The sequence below is a fragment of the Rana temporaria genome, chromosome 12 (assembly GCF_905171775.1).
Source record: "Rana temporaria chromosome 12, aRanTem1.1, whole genome shotgun sequence".
NCBI lineage: Eukaryota > Metazoa > Chordata > Amphibia > Anura > Ranidae > Rana > Rana temporaria.
Genome location: NC_053500.1, coordinates 37847057 through 37868662, shown reverse-complemented (window position 1 = coordinate 37868662; position 21606 = coordinate 37847057). Strand labels below are relative to the sequence as shown.

The window sequence follows — 21606 nt, the reverse complement described above, 5'->3', positions numbered from 1 at the left end:
AGCACTTTTTGGTACATTGTTGTAGTCCAGACTCATCTGGCGGGCACGGTCATTGCTTATGATTGTTCCTATTGTATTACATCTTTCAGATATTTTCTAGGGGCCTGAGTCTTACCACTCAGCTTCCTCATAGGGTCCTGTAGGTCATACTTCAGAAATAGGCAGCGCCACTACCCCCATAACTTTTCCCTCTTTACATCTGGGTCCACAGAGAGTGTGCAGACATGATACAGGAGATGGTCAGAGAGTGTGCAGACATGATACAGGAGATGGTCAGAGAGTGTGCAGACATGATACAAGAAACTGAAACTGTAGGCATGATACAAGAGATGACCAGAGACTGGGCATGATACAAGAGATGGTCAGAGACTGCTGACATAGTACAGGAGATTGTCAGAGACTGTGTGAATATGATACAGGGGATGGTTAGACTGTATGGACATGATTCAGGAGGTGGTCAGAGACTGCGGGCATGATACAAGAGATGGTCAGAGACTACAGCCAAAATACAAGAGATGGTTAGAGACTGTGGGCATGATACAAGAGATGGTCAGAGACTACAGCCATGATACAAGAGATGGTTAGAGACTGTGGGCATGATACAAGAGATGGTCAGAGACTGCAGACAATGTACAGGAGATGGTCAGAGATTGTGTGAACATGATACAGGAGATGGTCAGAGACTGTGTAGGCATGATTCAGGATATGATGTAGAGACTATGTGGATATGATACAGGAGATGGTCAGAGACTGTGTGGACATGATACAAGAGATGGCCAGAGACTGCGGGCATGATACAAGAGATGCTCAGAGACTACATACATAGTACAGGAGATGGTCAGAGACTGTGTATACATGATAGAGGAGATGGTCAGAGATTAATGGCACAACTTGAAGTACATAGGGTCTGATTTGAGGAAGGTAAGTTCTAAAGGCTGAAATTATAAGATGGTTGAAATGTGTATTTGGATTAGCATAGCTTGGTGTGGACCCTCAGGTAGGATCCTCAATGACCATCAACCTAACTTTTTTTTTTCTATTTTCGCTTGCCATGAATTAACCTCACAATATAAACACAAACACATAGTATGCCCATGCTTACTTGCTTATTAGGCAAAACTATAAAGCACAAAAGAGCACAATGGTATATTAACCACCACAAGGCAACGAACATGAAAAATACTTTGGGTTGCCCATTGTTTTTAGATCTTCCTTTATTTATACTATAGATCGTGAATCACATTTATTGATTGATTTCACCTCACTTCTGTTTCAGGAGACCAATAAAATGTTCAAATCAACCAGAAAAGGTTTTATGATCATTTTGTGTTGTACAGTTATCCTGGTGTTTAGATACATCGCTTACCTAAACTTCAGACAGGTAGGTTCTTTGTTGTAGAACTCACACTTAAATTGTGTCTGTGAATAAAGCTAAGAGTGTAACAGTAGAAATGTTGACCATTTCCCATCAGCTTTTGGACTTTCACTTTCTCAGTGTAAAAAATCATCGGACACCTGCCTCTGGAAATATTGCGTACGTTGACCAACAAATAACCAAGATAATGACTATGATAAACGCTACAATCCCCCAAAAGGACACCATGCATTTTATAGAAACCACCAGCGCACTGAATAGCATATCAATCATATTGAACTATAAACCTAATTATTGTGTTGGAGACACCTTGATTGTTCAGGTTGAGATGTTCAGTCATTTGGGGAAAAGGAAGACTTATGGAGGAGACTTCTTACTGACTCGGATCTTTTCACCAAAGCTTGGAGCTGGAGCTTCTGGAAAAATCGAGGACTTCAATAATGGATCTTACAATATTTATTTTACATTATTTTGGGAAGGACAAGTACAAATATCTATTCTCCTAGTGCATCCCAGTGAAGGGGTAGCTCTGCTGTGGAAAGGGAGGAACATGGGATACAATTATATTGGCTACACCGGATTATTTATTCATAAAAAACAGGAAGTAAATACAGAATGTGGATTTTACTTGAATTCCCAACAAGAAGAATGTGAATATGCAAACAGAAAATATAGAGACGTTTTTCACTGTATCAAGTTACCAGAAATACCCTGTGAGGCTTTCATATCATTAAAAAGTTGGCACAGAGATTATACGTACCTCAGCAACGCAAATAAGACTCTATTATCCCTGTAAGTACTCCCTACGGTTACTTTTTGTTGCATTTTAGTTTATGAGGCTCCAAACCTGTTGAGAGAAGATGTTGCTAAATGTATTTACATGTTTTGATAAGATGATCATTCATTAAAAGTAGAAATCAATTTTGTAGGTAAACCTGTTGCAAAACTTGCCAATTCAAACTGATCACGTGGTAAAAAAAATGCATAATGCCACGTACACACGATCGGGCTTTTGCCTGGCCAAATCACATCGGAATTCTATCGGAAAAAAATAGAACATGTTCTATATCTGAACGCCGATGGAATTCATCTGAATTTCCGATGAAAAAACTCAGATGGGGCTACACACGATTGGAAAATCCGATGGAGAAGGTCCATCCGACTTTTTCCATCGGAAATTCCGATCATGTGTAAGGGGCACTAGAAAGAGACACTTTAAATTGAACCTGCGACCGGGCTAATGGCATTCAAATATTGATATAGTCGTAACAAGCAGTAAATAAACTTTAAAACTCACTAACCTTTGTAGCTGCAGGCACTCTGGGGCAATTTGTCCTCTAAGTTCCCAACAGAATTAATGATGCCTTTTAAAGCGGAGGTTCACCCTTAGAGAGCACATTTTCCCCTTAGATTAATGCTCGTTTTGTCTAGGGGAATCGGCTAGTTGTTTTAAAATATGATCAGTACTTACCGTTTACGAGATGCATCCTCTCCGTCGCTTCCGGGTATGGGCTGCGGAATGGGCGTTTCTTCTTGATTGACAGTCTTCCGAGAGGCTTCCGACGGTCACATCCATCGCGTCACGATTTTCCGAAAGAAGCCGAACGTCGATGCGCAGGCGCAGTATAGAGCCGCACCGACGTTCGGCTTCTTTCGGCTACGAGTGACGCGATGGATGCGACCGTCGGAAGACTGTCAATCAAGAAGGAACGCCCGCTCCCGAAGACCCATACCCGGAAGCGACGGAAGAAGATGCATCTCGAAAACGGGTAAGTACAGCTCATATTTTAAAACAACTAGCCGATTCCCCTAGACCGAACGAGCAGGAATCTAAGGGGAAAAGGGCACAAATTAAATAAATGGGTGAACTCCCGCTTTAAGTACTGTACTTATTTCTCATCAGCTTAGCTCCCCCATAATCCCCCTTCCAAAGAACCTGCTTTAAATGTAGATGTTAGAAAGCTGCTGACTCACTTCCAAGAAACTTTAGCACATCTGTTGTGAAATATAAGGATGAATTTCTCCACATAGACTGCAGCTACAGAGGTCTGTAAAGGCTTGTTTTGAAACTCATTTATGTTTTGATGAAAATATTTAAATAGGCAAATCGCCTTGCCAAATGTTAACTTTAATTCAAAATTGCAAAATAAAATGATTAGCAGATCAAGATGTCTGAGGCAGTATGCAAGTGACACTAAATTATGGTTTTAAAAAAAGAAAAATATATATGAGTATGAGTCAGCCTGTTCCCGCCAGCTCAGCGGGAGATGAGTCCGCAGATCTCCGCTGAGCCGACGGATGACAAGCTCCTTTCTGCTCACTGAGCGGGGAGGGGCTTGTCGGGCACCGCTGTCTCCTATGGAGCGATCTGATGAAAACGGACAGCATGTCCGTTTTCAATCAGATCTTACCCGATCCGATCCGCATACGTCTGTTTTTAGCGGATCGGATAGGGTCGGATGTCAGCGGACATGTCTCCGCTGACATCCGACGCTCCATAGGATTGCATGGAGCGGCCGTTCAGGTCCGCCGTCAAAACTGACAGGCGGACCCGAACGGTGAATGAGGCCTAAGTCACTCATAACAGTAAAAAACCTGAGAGATAGAAAGTAAAATGGACTAGCTTGAAGGTAAGGTTGCTTATGCATTTTGATTAAATTCTCTGTTTGACGTGCCCATGCATGTGAGTGACAATGCTGGTTTAATCCATGCACTACGTTCTACATTGGAATGTAGCTGGTGGCTATTTTAATGGTGGTCTCTGAAGGGGATCAGAACTTTTCTCTTTCCATGGGCTCAGATATACACTATTACCAAAAGTATTGGGATGCCTGCCTTTACATGCAGATGAAGTTTGATGACATCTTAGTCTTAGTTCATAGGGTTCAATATTGAGTTGGCCCACCCTTTGCAGCTATAACGGCTTCATCTCTTCTGGGAAGGTTGTCTACAAGCTTTAGGAGTTTGTCTATGGGAATGTTTGACTATTATTCCAGAAGCGCATCTGTGAGGTCAGCCACTGATGTTGGACGAGAAGGCCTGGCTCGCAGTCTCCACTCTAATTTATTCCATAGGTGTTCTATCGGGTTGATGTCAGGACTCTGTGAAAGCAGTCACGTTTCTCCGCCCCAAACTCGCTAACCCATGTCTTTATGGATCTTTCTTTGCACACTGGTGTGCAGTCATGTTGAAACAGGAAGGGGCCATCCCCAAACTGTTCCTACAAAGTTGGGAGCATGAAAATATCCAAAATGTCTGGAACTAAGGGGCCAAGCTCAACCCCTGAAAAACAACCCTACACCATAGTCATCCATCATGGATGAGTGAGTTTGGGGTAGAGGACTTGACTTGACTGGCCTTCACAGAGTCAATCCTTTAGAACACCTTTGGGATGAATTTGAGTGGAGTCTGCGAGCCTCCTAGTCCACATCAGAGCCTGACCTCACAAATGCACTTCTGGAAGAATGGTCAAACATTCCCATAGACACGCCCTTGTGGACAGCCTTCAACAGAAGAGTGGAAGCTGTTATAGCTGCAAAAGGTGGGCCAACTTAATATTGAACCCTACGGACTAAAAATGGGATACCATGAAAGTTCATGTGCGTGTAAAGGCTAGAGAAGGGATCACCGCTCCAGGTGGGTCACTATGTAGAGGTGGACTGACTCAGGATACCGTGGGTGCTGGTGATGCACTGACCATGCATAAGATACGAAGAAAGAGGATGGATAGCCGCACTCCAATGACCAAACGGTTGTCTTTTATTATAAAAAACACAGCAAGTACATCACTTCACAAGGTGCAACAAAGGAACAGGTAGATAGCCGACGCGTTTCACACTGAGCTAGTGCTTAATCATGGCAGCCATGATTAAAGCGGTGGTTCCCCTAAAAATAAACTTTTGACATTGCATTTGCTACATTACTTACAATTAGAATCGGCTGGTTTTATTGAAAAAATACCTCCGTACGTAGCGTTTGCTATTTTCGTTCCCACCGCCACTTCCGGGTACGATGCCGGCGGTGGGCGTTCCTAATTGATGGACAGGCATCCGACCGACGCATCCATCGCGTCACGAGATGCCGAAAGAAGCCGAACGTCGGTGCGCATGCGCCGTATAGAGCCGCACCGACGTTCGGCTTCTTTCGGCATCTCGTGACGCGATGTATGCGTCGGTCGGATGCCTGTCCATCAATTCGGAACCGCCGGCATCGTACCTGGAAGTGGTGGTGGGAACGAAAACAACAAACTTTTTTTTTTATAAAACCGGCCGATTCTAATCGTAATTTATTTGGGAAAAGCAATGTTAAAATTTTATTTTTAGGGGAACCACCGCTTTAATATTGAACCCTACGGACTAAAACTGGGATACCATGAAAGTTCATGTGCGTGTAAAGGCTAGAGAAGGGATCACCGCTCCAGGTGGGTCACTATGTAGAGATGGACTGACTCAGGATACCGTGGGTGCTGGCGATGCACTGACCATGCATAAGATACGAAGAAAGAGGATGGATAGCCGCACTCCAATGACCAAACGGTTGTCTTTTATTCAAAAAAACACAGCAAGTACATCACTTCACAAGGTGCAACAAAGGAACAGGTAGATAGCCGACGCGTTTCGCACTGAGCTAGTGCTTAATCATGGCAATTTACGTTGTTTCCGTATAACGGTTTTCGCGTAAGGCTGCCCCTGCTATTAGCAGGGGCAGCCAATGTTATGTATACCCGTCGTTCGCGCGTCGCGAAATTTCAAATTTACGTAGTTTGCATAAGTGATTTGTGAATGGCGCTGGATGCCATTCACGTTCACTTTGAAGCAAATGACATCCTTGCGACGTCATTTGCCGCAATGCACGTCGGGAAAGTTTCCCGACGGAGCATGCGCTCTACGATCGGCCTGGGAACGCGCCAAATTTAAATGATTCCCGCCCCCTACGGGATCATTTAAATTGCGCGCGCTTAAGCCCGTGCCCCTGCTCCGTGAATCATGGGCAGCGCAGTAAATTTGCGGGGGCGCAGGGCAAAAACGTTGCCCTGCGCCTCCGTAAAAATAGCGCAATTCTACCTGAATCCAGCCCACAGTGTATAACAAAGGGAAATAGGTTGGCTATTGCCTCCAAAGGAGAATAATCGTTTTTAAAGCATTTTACCCTAAAACTGTTTTGTTTGTGTGTCAGGTGGAGTATTGAATTTTTAGTCTATTTACCTTCAGGGAGATTTCCTTTCAATTCCTCTGAACAAAAAGTAATGCCTTGTACACATGACCGGTTTTCACGACGAGAAAACTGCCATTTTTTATATTGGTCGTGAAAACCGGTTGTGTGTATGCTCCATAGCAGTTTTCTCTTTTTTCTCATCGTGTTTCCTGTCAGTCTTTCTTATTCTCGTCGCGAAAAACGGTCGTGCGTATGCTTTTCTGAGGGAGAAAAAAAAGCACATGTATAGAATCAAGTATGCAGCCCAAATGGTGGCGCCATTTGAAAGAAACTTCCCCTTTATAGTCCCGTCGTACGTCTTGTACGGCAACGCGCTTTGGTCAGACATTTTTTTTGCATGAACGTGTGTATGCAAGTCAGGCTGGAAGGAATCACGTCGAGAAATTTTCTGTCACCCGAACCAGTGTCCCCATTGGAAGATTACCCTTCTGTTTTTTTTTTGACAACCTTAAAAGTTTTCATTTTATATTCTGTCCAAGGGATAATAGTCACTAGATGAAACAGATTGGGTGAATACACCAAGTACACAGACACACCAAAAACCTTGGAATATAAGGCTGCATTCACACCTAGGCGTACTGAATCGCGGCGTTTTGTCCCGCGAATTGCGGCGGCAAATAGCGGGGTTTTGTACCGCGATTCGCATCGACAAAACGCCGCGATTGTGAATGCAGCCTCACCCCCTCTATGGAGATGGTTCACATCTCCTATGCCGAACGCCGAAAGACGCCTGAAAAAAAGGTCCGGGACCTTTTTTTTAGGCGGAAGGCGTCAGGCGTTCGGCGTGGAGATGTGAACCATCTCCATAGCCGACCATGTAAAATCACCCCTCCAGCGTATGAGGGGCGGCTGCGGCGTCGCGCTTCAGGCGTATATACGCCTAGGTGTGAATGCAGCCTTAGGCGCGTATTCATGCTTATTTGCACGTTTGCATACAGCATCGTCCGACGTTTTTTATTTTAGCCAATAGGAAAAATTATCATCTTTTCATCACTTGTTGCTATGTTGGTAGATTTTTTTAATCTTCTGCATGGGCGACAAGTTCTATTGATTAAAGCGACGAAACGCCCGTAGCAAACACCCGTTGTCGCGCAAGTCGCTTGAATCGAGCGTTTCCATTACTTTGTATGGGAAATAGAAACGCTCAAATACGCCCAAACCGCCCGATACGCGCGACAAAAAAGGGTCCGGAACTTGTTTGAGCTTCAGGCGATCGTCGTTTCAGCGTTCGGCGTTGAGATGTGAACAGTCTCCATAGAGACTAATGTAATTTCGACCCTCCGGCGTATTGTAGCGTCGCGCTTCAGGCATTAAAACGCCTAGGTGTGAATGGAGCCTAAGGTGCTGGATCATTTCTGCTATTCATTCTTGATACTTGTACAGGAGAAGATTTAATTTGTTGTTGTTCAGGAAGTAAAGGTCATAAGTTGGCACGTACCTTGAGTAGAAACTGGTTTGGCTGGAGGAGAGTGTTTTGTTTTTTATTGACATTTAGTTAAATTCAACATGTTATGGAGTCTCAAAGGCTCCATTATATCAAGGCTTGGCAAATGCTGAACAATAATGCCCCGTACACACGAGCGGAATTTCCATCGGAAAAAAGTTGGATGTTTTTTCAGAAGGAATTCCGCTCAAGCTTGGCTTGCATACACACGGTCACACAAAAGTTCTCTGAACTTTCGAGCGTTACAAATGCGGTGACGTAGGCGAGAAAATTAAGTTCAATGCTTTCGATTTCCGATTTTCCGTCGGAAAAATGGAGAACCTGCTCTCTATCTAAGTCCGTCGGAAATTTCATCAGAAATTCCGACCGTGTGTACGGGGCATAAAATTATGCTGGACTGATGTATTTGAGTCGTCCTCGACAATGATTTAAAGAGCAAATTAACCGCTTGATGACCATGTCACGCCGATATACGTCGGCAGAATTGCACGGCTGTGCAATGCAACGTATACCGTGCGCGCAGGACCCGCGGACACAATGTCCGCCGGTGTGCCGCGATTGTGTCACAGAGCTGCAGAACAGGGGGGATGCTTATGTAAACAAGGCATTTCCCTGTTCTGTTTTGTGACAGGACACTGATCCTCTGCTCCCTGTAATCGGAGCAGTGATCAGTGTTGTGTTACTGGTAGCCCAGCCCCCACAGAGTTAGAATCACTCCCTAGGACACACTTAACCCCTTCCTGAACCTCCTAGTGGTTAACCCCTTCCCTGCCAGTCACATTTATACAGTAATCCAGTGCATTTTTATAGCACTGTATACATGTGAATGGTCCCAAAATAGCATAAAAAAACGCAGTCAGGGCCACAGACAATGGCAAATGGCAATGATGGCAGTCAGGTAACTGTCAAATCCTGTACGGTCCTGTGCTGGTGGAAACCTGGATAGGGTCAGGTGACAAGCAACCCCTTCACCTCTAATCCCCCCTCTTGCACCAACTACCCCTCCTGCCCCTGCCTCCCCCCCAAATATCCTAAAACTAATTATGATCCCCAGCTTTATTGATGTAAGCAGCAGTGTAAAGTATCACCAATGATACAGCATCAGTAGTGGCAATATTAGCGATTATACTTCAAATTTAGTGAAGATATGTTGGGATCCACTTCTCACCCCCCACCGGGCCGGCCATTGTCTCCAGCATAGGGTAGCTATAGGCAGATGTATTGGCAGTACCTCAAAGTCAGTCTGGAATCCCTGCATTCTCCCCTCTCCTGCTTGGTGCCTACTAGCTCTGACATCAGAGCTGGAACTATCAAGCAGAAGTTGGGAGGCATAGGCGTGCACACAGGGTGTGCCAGGTGTGCCTGGGCACACCCTAATCACCCTGTGCTGTGAAGATTCCCCCTGTTGCTTGGCTGCAGAGAGACTGGGGAATCTCTGTCCTCAGTCCCTTTCTCTGCCCCTTAAAAGTGAGACATCAGAGGTCTGTTGAGACCCCTGATATTTCACCAAAGACCCCCAATAGGGCTCCTAAGAAATTGTAAAAAAAAAAAAATACAAAAATTATTAAAAAAATTTAAAAGAATAAAATTGTAAAAGAGCAAAAATAAGTAAAATAAACTACTGACACCAATCTCTGCTCTACTGACATTGTCCACTGCTCTACTGGCACTGTCCATTGCTATACATACACACACACACACATATATATATATATATATATATATATATATATATATATATATATATATATATATATATATATATATATATATATATATATATATATATATATATATATATATATATATATATATATATATATTACACGTGTAGCGCTACCCCCGAAGGAGCCGCTGGTTGTTTTTGGGATCTACTCTCTTTGGCTTTGCTCACCCCTATTCAACTAGCTCGAACCCTCCCTTGACACATCAGAAGTCTGGTGGGTAAAGTATTGTGAACCCTGCTTGGCTGAAGTCACAATAGCAGACATACAACATGCAGTGATAATGTAACAATAGTATTACCTGCTTTATGGATAGTCCCTCCAGACAAGGAAATACACTTCACACAGTAAATATATTTAAATCAGGAAAGATAAGTTTACTTCAGGTGAACTTAAGGAAACAAACATGGGTTTTAATCACAACAAACAACTGCTAGACAATGACTCACTACGATTCTGCAAGAGCCCTTGTAGGAATCAGCAGTTATCAGTGGATAAAGACCTGAACTAAAGAATGGTACCATTCACTTGAGCTAAGGTAGGAAGTCTATGCTCGTGAGCTCCCTCTAGCGGGAAATCATGTAAAACAGTTAATGTCCATGTTGCGGCCAGTTGGTGCACGTTAAATTTGTAATCCACAAGTGGCGATCAGTTAAAGAAGTTACACAACAAAGTGTCTGGAACGGCAAACGTTGGTGAACTGATCGCTCGTCAGCGTCAGTCACTTCTATAAGGCGTTAAACAGTTAAGGGGGCCTCTAATTTTCGGTTAAGGCCCAAACACACGTCTCCGGCTTCTAGGGTGGCACTAAGGTGTCTGTCTAAGAGGAGAATTAAAGGTCGAGCATGTGCTCTCTCACCCGACAGGCCCGCTCCGCCTGAGTTCCTCTCAGAAAGCGAGTAGGGAAACACTGCTCCACAGCACAAGGATCCCGGACGAGGGTTCTCCACGGTTTCAGTTGTCAGCTGGGTTGCCTCTCCAATCTCCGGGAACACGAGCTGGATACTGGAGTCTTTCTTCCTTCTGGATGGCTGGTCTCTCAGTGAATTTGGGCCCAGGCTTCTGGCTTAGCAACACGTTGTGCTGACTTCAGCAGCTCCTCAGAGGAGAAGAGTGCTGGTCCCGAGAGAGCGAGATCAGCCGCGCCCTTTCCTTAAATAACCTCCCCCATAAGTCTGTGCGGAGATATCACATGCTCCGATGCTGCAGGGCATTGTGGGATGTGTAGCCTGTTTCTCCTCAGAGTCAATGGAGTCCATATCTCCAGCTACTCGCAATCCCACAATGCATAACTCCTTAAAGGTAACTTACATATTTACAAGCGTGAATAAAGTTCCAGCGAAGATGGCCTGTCATTAGACTCTGACAGGATGACCCCGCTACACACACACGCATGTGTGTTTGAGCTTTGGGGTACACACCCTAATGCAATAGGCTGTGCACACGTGGATGGCTATGGCAGTAGTTTTCCACTGGTAAGGAGTCTTTGGAGGGAAGATGAGAATATTTAATTTTAAACTGAACCTGTCCCTTAAAGGGTATCTAAATCAAAGAACAAGAATGTAATATAATGCAGCTTACTAGTCCTCAGATCTGGTGGCTGCCCTATCCCGCGTACACACAACCGTTTTTCATAACGAGAAAACTGCCATGTTTTCGATTGGTCGTGAAAACCGATCGTGTGTATTATGCTCCATAGCAGTTTTCTCGACGAGAAAACTACCAGCAAAAAAATTATAGGGGGTAGTGGCGCTGTAACTAGTGTGAGTGATAAATAAATCCGTTTAGCAAAAATCCTTATTATGATATTGCTGAAGGGGACACTAGAAGATGGAAAAGGGGAAAATCAGGATAGAAAGTCCTATAAATATAAATTGTTATACAAAGTTCATGTTACAGGGCAAGCCTCCAAAGGGGAGATGAAAGCGGACTCCAATATGCAAGACAAAAGAGAGAAAAGGCGCCACCGGGTAAGGAACAGTGCAATTTTTAATTTACAATAGGCAAAATATCCACTTACATAGAAATTCTGTATAACCTGCATACAAGTCCTGGCTGGCCCACGGTGTGGCGACCATCCGCACTAGATGTCAGCTGTGTGTGGTCTCTTGATCCTGTATGGCTCCTTCTGTTTGTGAGTCAGGAAGTCCGGACAGTGTAAGCAGTGGGAGCGAGGCTTGGAGCACATTGTTGAGGCGCGATTACGTCACGGGCAGCGGTAATGGCGACAACGTTTCAGAGCATGCGCCGTAGGTTACCAGGCGCACTCCTTTTTCAAGCATAGGGGACTTGTACAGATAGATGCCTATTTATATGCTAAAAGAGGTCTGCCATCTAGTGGACAAAAACGAAAATGTTTCATCTCTGTTCTCCAGCTAGGCAGTATAATGCTAAATTGTAATGGTGAAAGTGGGTAAAAAGCATTGGCAATAGAAATATGATTATGCGGAAAGGATATAAAAACTACTACATATATATTTAATGAAGTGACTATTATTACGTTAAAAAACCTACAGTTGGTTTACATGTAAACAATAAATTTGTAGAAATTCATAAGATGGGTAAAATAATTAAATGACAAAAACATTACTAATCATTATTAATTCTGGTGTCACTGGTGCTAAGAATTTTTGTATTAAAAAGATTAATTGAGGAAAATTATTTATATGTATATTTTTTTATAAACCACATTAGTAGTACTTATTGTTATATAGTTGGCACCCACCACCCCAATAAAGCAGGATAAATAGTGAAGGATAAATAGTAATAAAAACCCATAGAAGTAAGGAAAAAATAAGTGATTATTATAAAATTGTAGACACTTCTAACATCTGATTTAGGCCACTGCTATATATATTTACATCCCTTAGATTTAGTATGTACAATTAATAATCTTATAAGTTTTAACAACAAAACCAAAAAGTTTCCTTTCACCCCCCTTTCCCCCCTCTCCCTTCATTAAATATATATGTAGTCGTTTTTTATATATTTATATCCTTTCCCCATAATCATATTCCTTTTGCCAATGTTTTTTACCCACTTTCACCTAGGGCTGCAACTAACAATTATTTTCATAATCGATTAGTTGGCCGATTTATTATTTTGATTAATCGGATAATATCCTTAAAAGAAAAGAAAATTGAATTTTTTTTTTTTTTTGGGCCAATTTGTTGTTGGGCAGATTACAAAACACAAATTGCCGCAAAAACACATTACACGCTTTTCTGCAGCTTCTCCATTGAAGTATATTGAACCAAAAAAAACAAAATAGCACCGCTTTGCGTTAAAAAGTCCTTGCCCTTTCCAAATACGCAGCAGCTGAAAAAAAAAATCATGGATGTGAATGTGTCTCATAGGAAACCATGTAAATGAACTGTAAAAGGGAGTTACCGCTCCAGGTGGGTATGCTGGACAATCAAATAGCTTCTCAGGAGACCAGGAGTGCCGGCAATGCACAAGGCAAATTGTAAGGCTAGAAGAATGGACAGCCACACTTAAAAAAAAAAAAACTTAGGTTGTCTTTATTTAAAAAAAAGGCAAATGCACTACAAAGTACAGCAAAACAGTGGAGATGGCAGCCTATGCTTTTCACACTTCGGTCAGTGCTTAATCATGGCTTGATTAACCACTTCCCGCCCGGCCTATGGCCGATTTACGTCCGGGAAGTGGTTATGAAATCCTGACAGGACGTTCTAGAACGTCCTGCAGGATTTCATGCCGCGCGCGCCCGTGGGGGCGCGCATCGCGGCGATCAGTGATGCGGGGTGTCAGTCTGACACCCTGCATCTCCGATCTCGGTAAAGAGCCTCCGGCGGAGACTCTTTACCACGTGATCAGCCGTGTCCAACCACGGCTGATCACGATGTAAACAGGAAGAGCCGTCGATGGCTCTTCCTCACTCGCGTCTGACAGACGCGAGTAGAGGATAGCCGATCGGCGGCTCTCCTGACAGGGGGGGTTAGCGCTGATTGTTTATCAGCGCAGCCCCCCCTCGGATCGCCACACTGGACCACCAGGGATGCCCACCCTGGAGCACCAGGGTGGGCAAAAAAAAAAAAATGGCAAAAAAAAAAAAAAAGTCTAAAAAAAAAAAAAAAAGCATAAAGAAAAAAGATGCCAGTCAGTGCCCACAAATGGGCACTGACTGGCAACCTGGCAAAAATAAGTGCTGCCACCCCAGTGTCCATCAGCGCCACCCCAGTGTCCATCAGCGCCACCCCAGTGTCCATCAGTGCCACCCCACAGTGCCCATCCATGCCCAGTGCCCACCTATCAGTGCCCATCTGTGCCACCCATAAGTATCCATCAGTGCCGCCCATCTGTGCCGCTTATGAGTGCCCATCTGTGCCGCCTATGTGTGCCCATCAGTGCCGCCTATGTGTGCCCATCAGTGCCGCCTATGTGTGCCCATCAGTGCCGCCTATGTGTGCCCATCAGTGCCGCCTATGTGTGCCCATCAGTGCCGCCTATGTGTGCCCATCAGTGTCGCATACCAGCGCCGCCAATCAGTGCCACCTCATCTGTGCCCGTCAGTACTACCTCATCGATGTCCATCAGTGCCATCTCATCGGTGCCCATTAGTGCCGCCATATCAGTGCCCGTAATTGAAAGAGAAAACTTATTTACAAAAAAATTAACAGAAAAAAATAAAAACGTAATTTTTTTTCCAAATTTTCAGCCTTTTTTTAGTTGTTGCGCAAAAAAAAAAAAATCGCAGAGGTGATCGAATACCACCAAAAGAAAGCTCTATTTGTGGGGAAAAAAGGACGCCAATTTTGTTTGGGTACAGTGTAGCATGACCGCGCAATTGCCATTCAAAGTGCGACAGTGCTGAAAGCTGAAAATTGGCTTGGGCGGGAAGCTGCGTAAGTACCTGGTATGGAAGTGGTTAAGCACTGACCGAAGTGTGAAATGCGTAGGCTGCCATCTCCACTGTTTTGCTGTACTTTGTAGTGCATTTGCCTTTTTTTTTAAATAAAGACAACCTAAGGTTTTTTTTTGGAAGTGCGGCTGTCCATTCTTCTAGCCTTACAATGTAAATGAACTGTAGTGTGTTTTTACAAAAAGCACCAAAAAGGTGTGACCCCCAGGCCTGAGATGTTCAGTAACATAATGGGGTTAAAAAAACAAAAATAAGTACAAAAAGAGCAAATAATGGCTACTGTAAGGGGTTCATTTTTTTTACTGTGGGACAGTGAAAGTAATATTTACAGTAGCGATTTTCATTTTTGTACTATAGGGGCTAATTTTAGTTTTTTTAACCCCATTATGTTACTGGCCGATTAATCGATTATGAAAATTGTAATCGATTAATTTCATAATCGATTAGCTGTTTTGGCCCTAGTTTCACCATTACAATTTAGCATTATACTATGGGTCTGCCTATCTGGAGAACAGACCTCTTTTAGCATATACATAGGCATCCATCTGTACAAGTCCCCTATGCTTGAAAAAAGAGCATGCCTGGTAACTTAGGGCACATGCTCCGAAACGTTGTCGCCATTACCACTGCACGTTGCGTGGTGGCGCCTCAACGCTGTGCTCCAAGCCTCGCTCCCACTGCTAACACTGTCCGGACTTCTTGACTCACAAACAGAAGGAGCCATACAGGATCAAGAGACCACACACAGCTGACATCTAGTGCGGATGGTCGCCACACCATGGGCCAGCCAGGACTTGTATGCCGATTATACAGAATTTCTATGTAAGTGGATATTGTGCCTATTGTAAATAAAAAATTGCACTGTTCCTTACCTGGTGGCGCCTTTTTTTTTTTTTGTCTCGCAAAAAAAATAGAACCTGCTCTATTTTTTCTCATAGTTTTTCCTGTCGTTCTTTTTCTCGACGCGAAAACCGATCGTGTGTATGCTTTTCCGAGGGGAAAAAATACGCGCATGCTCAGAAATTAGCAAAAGCGTTCCAAAGGGGGCCGCCATTCGAATGGAACTTCCCCTTTATAGTGCCGTCGTACATGTTGTACCTCACCGCGCTTTGCTCAAGTGTTTTTTTTTTTTTTTTTCATGAATGTGTGTATGCAAGGCAGGCTTGAGAGGATTCACGTCGATAAAAACATAGGGCCAGATTCACAGACATTTGCCCTGGCGCAGCATATCAGAGATACGCTACGCCACCGTATCTTACCTGGCGGAATTTCGAATCCAGGAAGATTTTGCGCCGTAAGTTACAGCGGCATGGTGTATTTCTCGGAGCGTATTTCAAATTGGGCGGGTAGGGGGCGTGATTCATTTAAATGAAGCGCGTCCCCGCGCCGATTGAAATGCGCATGCTCCGTTTCGAAATTTCCCGCCGTGCTTTGCGCGAAATGACGTCGCACCAACTTCATTTTTTGAACGTAGACGTGAGTTACGTCCTTTCCTATTCACGGACGACTTACGGGAAAAAAAAATCAAAATTCAACACGGGAACGACGGCCATACTTTAACATGGCAAGTCTAACTATACGCCACGAAATAGCAGCTTTAACTATACGCCGGGAAAAGCTGACTAGCGACGACGTAAGAGAATGCGACGGCCGCGCGTACCTTCGTGGATCGCCGGAAAAAGCTAATTAGCATATCGACGCGGAAAACGACGCATACTCCACCCAGCGGGCGCCGAAGTATTGCACCTACGATCCGAAGGCGTACGAAGCCGTACGCCTGTCGGATCGAAGCCAGAAGCCGTCGTATCTTGGTTTGAGGATTCAAACTAAAGATACGACGCAGCAAATTTGAAAGTACGCCGGTGTATCAGTAGATACACCGGCGTACTTCTTCTGTGAATCTGGCCCCATAGTTTTTTTGTATATACATACATGGATCTAAATTCTGCCAGTTTAGCAGGGACCTGTGGAATTTCTATTAATGTATGGGCAGGCTGTATCTACAGATCGACTTCTGTACAACCAGCCTATCAGGTGTTTCCCGAACAATTAGTGTTGCTGGCTATAGCTAGCACCACTGATCATTGTGTTCTGATGGTGGAACAAAACAAAACAACGGCAGTGATTCCCCAATCCACCTTGAATGTGTGGAAGGAGGAACTGATCTTTGTTTTTCATTCAATCCGCTGGTTCAAAAACATTTTTTTTTTTTTTTTAAATGGCCAGGTTTAGAACCAGTAAGCTGCAAGTTTTTGGGGGTGATGGAGGTAGAGGGGGGACCCATTGTATATGCATATAATAAAAGCATATCAGCACCATTGAAATAGTAAATGTATGTTTTTTTTCATTATTTGTAATTAAAGGTCAAACATTGGCATAGAAATTCCCAAAAGAGTTGGAAGTATTCATGTTTTAAAATGCGCAAGTAAGTCTACATTTTCATATTATTTTGATTTATTTGTGTGTACCTTTAATTAATTTTCTACTACTTCCCTTGCACATGTTTGGGTATTCAAAGGGAACACAGGCTCACCTTATTTACTAAGGTGAGCCTGTGTTCACTCTGAATACCCAATCATGTGCAAGTGAAGTAGTAGAAAATGTATGTTGTTTGCATATAATTGGTTGATTGGAGTCAACTTAGGTTTGGGATAAAGGGCCAATCACAGTGACCCTTTAGCATGTGATCAGCTGTCAGCCAATGACAGCTAATCACAGGATGTAAACACGAGCAGGTTACTGGCTTTTCTCTCCTCATGCTACCAACATGAGGAGAGAAGGAGAGAGCCGATAATCGGCTTGTGTTAGGGGCATGTGTCCTGATTATTACTGTAGTTCCAACAGTGCTCACCAGTGCTGCCAATCAGTGCTCACCAGTGCTGCCAATCAGTTCTCACCAGTGCTGCCAATCAGTGCCCATCAGTGCTGCCAATCAGTGCCCATCAGTGCTGCCAATCAATGCCTATCAGTGCCCCCTCATCAGTGTCAAATATCAGTGATCCCTATCTGTGCTGCCTATCAGTGCCGCCTATCAGTACTGCCTATCATTACCCACTCTGAGAGCTGCCTCATCAGTGCCACCTATCAGTGCAGCCTCATCAGTGCACATCAGTAAAGGAAAAAAAAATGTGTGGTAGTTTGTTTAGAAAAAAATAAAATACCACCAAAAGAAAGCTCTATTTGTGTGAAAAAAATAATAAAATTTTCATATGGGTACAGTGTTACATGACCACGAAATTGTTATTCAAATGCCGCGTACACACGATCGGACATTCCGACAACAAAACCGTAGGATTTATTTCCAAAAGATGTTGGCTCAAACTTACCTTGCATACACACGGTCACACAAATGTTGTCGGAAAGAACGCGGTGACGTACAACACTATGACTAGCCGAGAAAAATTAAGTTCAATGATCCCGAGCATGCGTCAAATTGATTCCAAGCATGCGTAGAATTTTTGTGCGTTGAATTGTGTACACACAGTCAGAATTTCCGACAGCTCCAATCCTGTCTGCCAGCTTTCCGATCACGTGTGCCAGTGGCCCTCAATTAGCGGCTTGTGAAAGGTAAGCGGAACACTTTCTCACACAGAAATGCTCCACCTGTTTCTGTGTGTTTGTGGCAGGCACCCAGGGGGGACATGGCCCACATTTGTTGGTGGGTGCCCTGGGTCCTGGAGCCACAACTGCCCACATTGAGGATGCCAGAGGTGTCTTTCCCCACCTGTCAGAACTGTAGCATGAAGCCAGTGAAGTGCTGTGAAACTCATCCTTGGCTCCATGCTACAGTCCAGACACGCTGAGCTGTCAGCGGCACTGTGCTTGCTTAAAAAAAAAAGCACCTACTATTCTGCATTAGTAAGAGAGGAGGGTGGAATTGGTGAGATAGCTGGGGGGGCATTAGTAAGAGAGGAGGGTGGAATTGGTGAGATAGCTGGGGGGACATTAGTAAGAGAGGAGGGTGGAATTGGTGAGATAGCTGGGGGGGGCATTAGTAAGAGAGGAGGGGAGAATTGGTGAGAGAGCTGGGGGAGTCATTAATAAGGGAGAAGGGTGTAATTGGTGAGAGAGCTGGGGGGGCTTTAGTAAGAGAGGAGGGTGGAATTGGTGAGAGAGCTGGGGGGCATTAGTAAGAGAGGAGGGTGGAATTGGTGAAAGAGCTGGGGGGGGGCATTAGTAAGAGAGGAGGGTGGAATTGGTGAGATAGCTGGGGGGGGGCATTAGTAAGAGAGGAGGGTGGAATTGGTGAGATAGCTGGGGGGGGGGCATTAGTAAGAGAGGAGGGGGGAATTGGTGAGAGAGCTGGGGGGCATTAGTAAGAGGAGGGGGGAATTGGTGAGAGAGCTGGGGGAGTCATTAATAAGGGAGAAGGGTGGAATTGGTGAGAGAGCTGGGGGAGTCATTAATAAGAGAGGAGGGTGGAATTGGTGAGAGAGCTGGGGGGGCATTAGTAAGAGAGGAGGGTGGAATTGGTGAGAGAGCTAGGGGGCATAAGTAAGAGAGGAGGGGGGAATTGGTAAAAGAGCTGGATGGGCATTAGTAAGAGAGAAGGGGGGAATTGTGAGAGAGCTGGGGGATTAGTAAGAGAGGAGGGGGGAATTGGTGGGAAAGCTGGGGGGGCATTGCTGAGAAAGCTGGGGGAGCAATACTAAGAGAGGAGGGGTGCATTGGTGAGAGATCTGGGGGGGGGGCATTAGTAAGAGGGGAGAGGGAGCATTGGTGAGAGAGCTGGGGGGGAATTTCTCAGAGAGCTGCGGGTGGATTGCTGAGAAAGCTAAGGTGGGGGCATTGGTGAGAGAGCTAGGGGGCATTTGTGAGAGAGCTGGGTTTTGTTTAACACCCCATAAGCCCCTCCCACCATTAAGACTTGGCCACACCAACATTTTGCCATTACGCGCGCCGCGGCTCACTTACTCTCTCATTTGTTCCTCATTCTGAAGTTCAAAATTTGGGAGGTATGAGTAAGGGGCACTCTCACCAAAGAAGAAACAGAGAGCAATAAGAATCTGTCAGAGGTTCTAACATTTTCCTACTCCAAGTGTCTCCAACCACAGCCCACGGACCTCATTCGACCTGCTGCAAGATTAAATCTTGCGGTAGGGCCAATGACATATATCCCCAATGTGCACAGATTGAGGATTCAGGTCAGCAGAGGTTTCCTATAGTCTCTGAATCCATCTGAGGGGCTCTGATGAGGACCCTGATGTAAGAGATGTGTAAAGGGGACTCTGATTGAGACCCAAATACTGTGTAAGGGACACTCAGATGGGGACCCTGATCTAATGGGAGACTGTGATGTAAGGGGAGACTCTGATGGGGACCCTGATGTAAGGGGGAACCAGATTTAATAAGGGGGTCATTTATTTATAAAAAACTATTTTTTTCTTTGACCAGCGAATATTTCTAAAATATACTATGTGGCCTTCATACGGGAAATGTTGGAGACCTCTGCTCTACTCTATTCAAAACAACAACAAAATGTGGCTATACTATTATGTTTTGTTTATAGATTCCCTTTTAAAATTCATAGTGATATTAATGTGTACTAAAAAAAAAGACAAAAGTAACTTTTTCAACCTAAAAAATGATGTTAACACAATTCTTTTTCAGAAACCTCTATGACTGTGACTTCAAAATGCCAAATTGGGACCTCTCTTCCCTTCCCTAGCGGTTATTTCCTGAACAACCAATGGTTCCCAACGCATTGCAATCTTTCTACCTTTGAGCCCTTGTTAAATATAACTAAATGTTTGGCTGGCAAAATGATATATTTGATGGGCGATTCAACAATGCGCCAATGGATAAAATTCTTCCCAAATGTCCTAAAGAGTAAGTATCCTTGTTGTATTGGCATAGGCATGGGCACACCCTAATTACCCCCATATGCATTACAATTATCCAGAGGCATTACCAGGTGGGTGGTTGGGGGTGCCAGTGGCCAGCATAAATGCTCCATTATATTAAAGGATAGGTTCAACTTAAAGCGGGAGTTCACCCATTTATAATTTTTTTTTTTTCTCCCCTTAGATTCCTGCTCGTTCGGTCTAGGGGAATCGGCTATTTGTATTAAAATATGAGCAGTACTTACCCGTTTTCGAGATGCATCTTCTTCCGTCGCTTCCGGGTATGGGTCTTCGGGAGCGGGCGTTCCTTCTTGATTGACAGTCTTCCGAAAGGCTTCCGACGGTCGCATCCATCGCGTCACTCGTAGCCGAAAGAAGCCGAACGTCGGTGCGGCTCTATACTGCGCCTGCGCACCGACGTTCGGCTTCTTTCGGAAAATCGTGACGCGATGGATGCGACCGTCGGAAGCCTCTCGGAAGACTGTCAATCAAGAAGGAACGCCCATTCCCGCAGCCCATACCCGGAAGCGACGGAGAGGATGCATCTCGTAAACGGGTAAGTACTGCACATATTTTAAAACAAATAGCCGATTCCCCTAGAGAAAACGAGCAGGAATCTAAGGGGAAAAAGTGCCCTCTAAGGGTGAACCCCCGCTTTAAGGAACATGTTACACCCATTTTTAGGGTGTTATGTAATATACTCCTAATCAAACTGCCACCCACCAGCTGAGCTGCCTCCCTATGACAGCAGGTGGCATTCATATGTGTTTGAGTTTTGGGGTGAACACCCTAATGCAATAGGCTGCGCACACTTATGTGTGTTGGAGATTTTGAAAGCATAGCTCCACAGAACATATGAATTAAATAGTGAGCTTCTAATGGTCTCTAGGAGGCATATTATAGAGAGCTGGGACACAGGCATTTTAGGGAGTTGTAACGCATGCATTCAAATGCAACAGAGTAAATGGGCCCTCAATCTGTTATCTGAGACTGCAATGGCCTGGGTGGAGGTTTCCTGGCCTGCACATTCACATGCCTCAACAAATGGTGTTCCCAGAGCACCAAGATACTGGCAGCTAGCTAACTGTGAACAGTGAGGTGGTCTGGTAACTATAAATCTAGCA

The 21606-nt window shown here is 44.4% G+C and overlaps 1 protein-coding gene and 1 long non-coding RNA gene across 2 annotated transcripts; one reads left to right on the top strand and one right to left on the bottom strand.

Annotated features, from left to right (window-relative positions):
• Positions 1-811: 811 nt before the first annotated feature.
• On the top strand, positions 812-20527 carry LOC120919623 (NXPE family member 1-like). Its single transcript, XM_040331860.1, has 4 exons — positions 812-1381; positions 1473-2167; positions 17003-17064; positions 20250-20527. The coding sequence occupies exons 1-4, from the start codon at positions 1289-1291 to the stop codon at positions 20510-20512; spliced, it is 1113 nt and encodes a 370-aa protein (XP_040187794.1). The 5' UTR covers positions 812-1288; the 3' UTR covers positions 20513-20527.
• On the bottom strand, positions 1816-11980 carry LOC120919624. Its single transcript, XR_005744600.1, has 2 exons — positions 11778-11980; positions 1816-2222 (listed from the first exon to the last, which is right to left on the bottom strand). It is a non-coding gene; the product is annotated as an uncharacterized LOC120919624 (long non-coding RNA).
• Positions 20528-21606: the final 1079 nt, after the last annotated feature.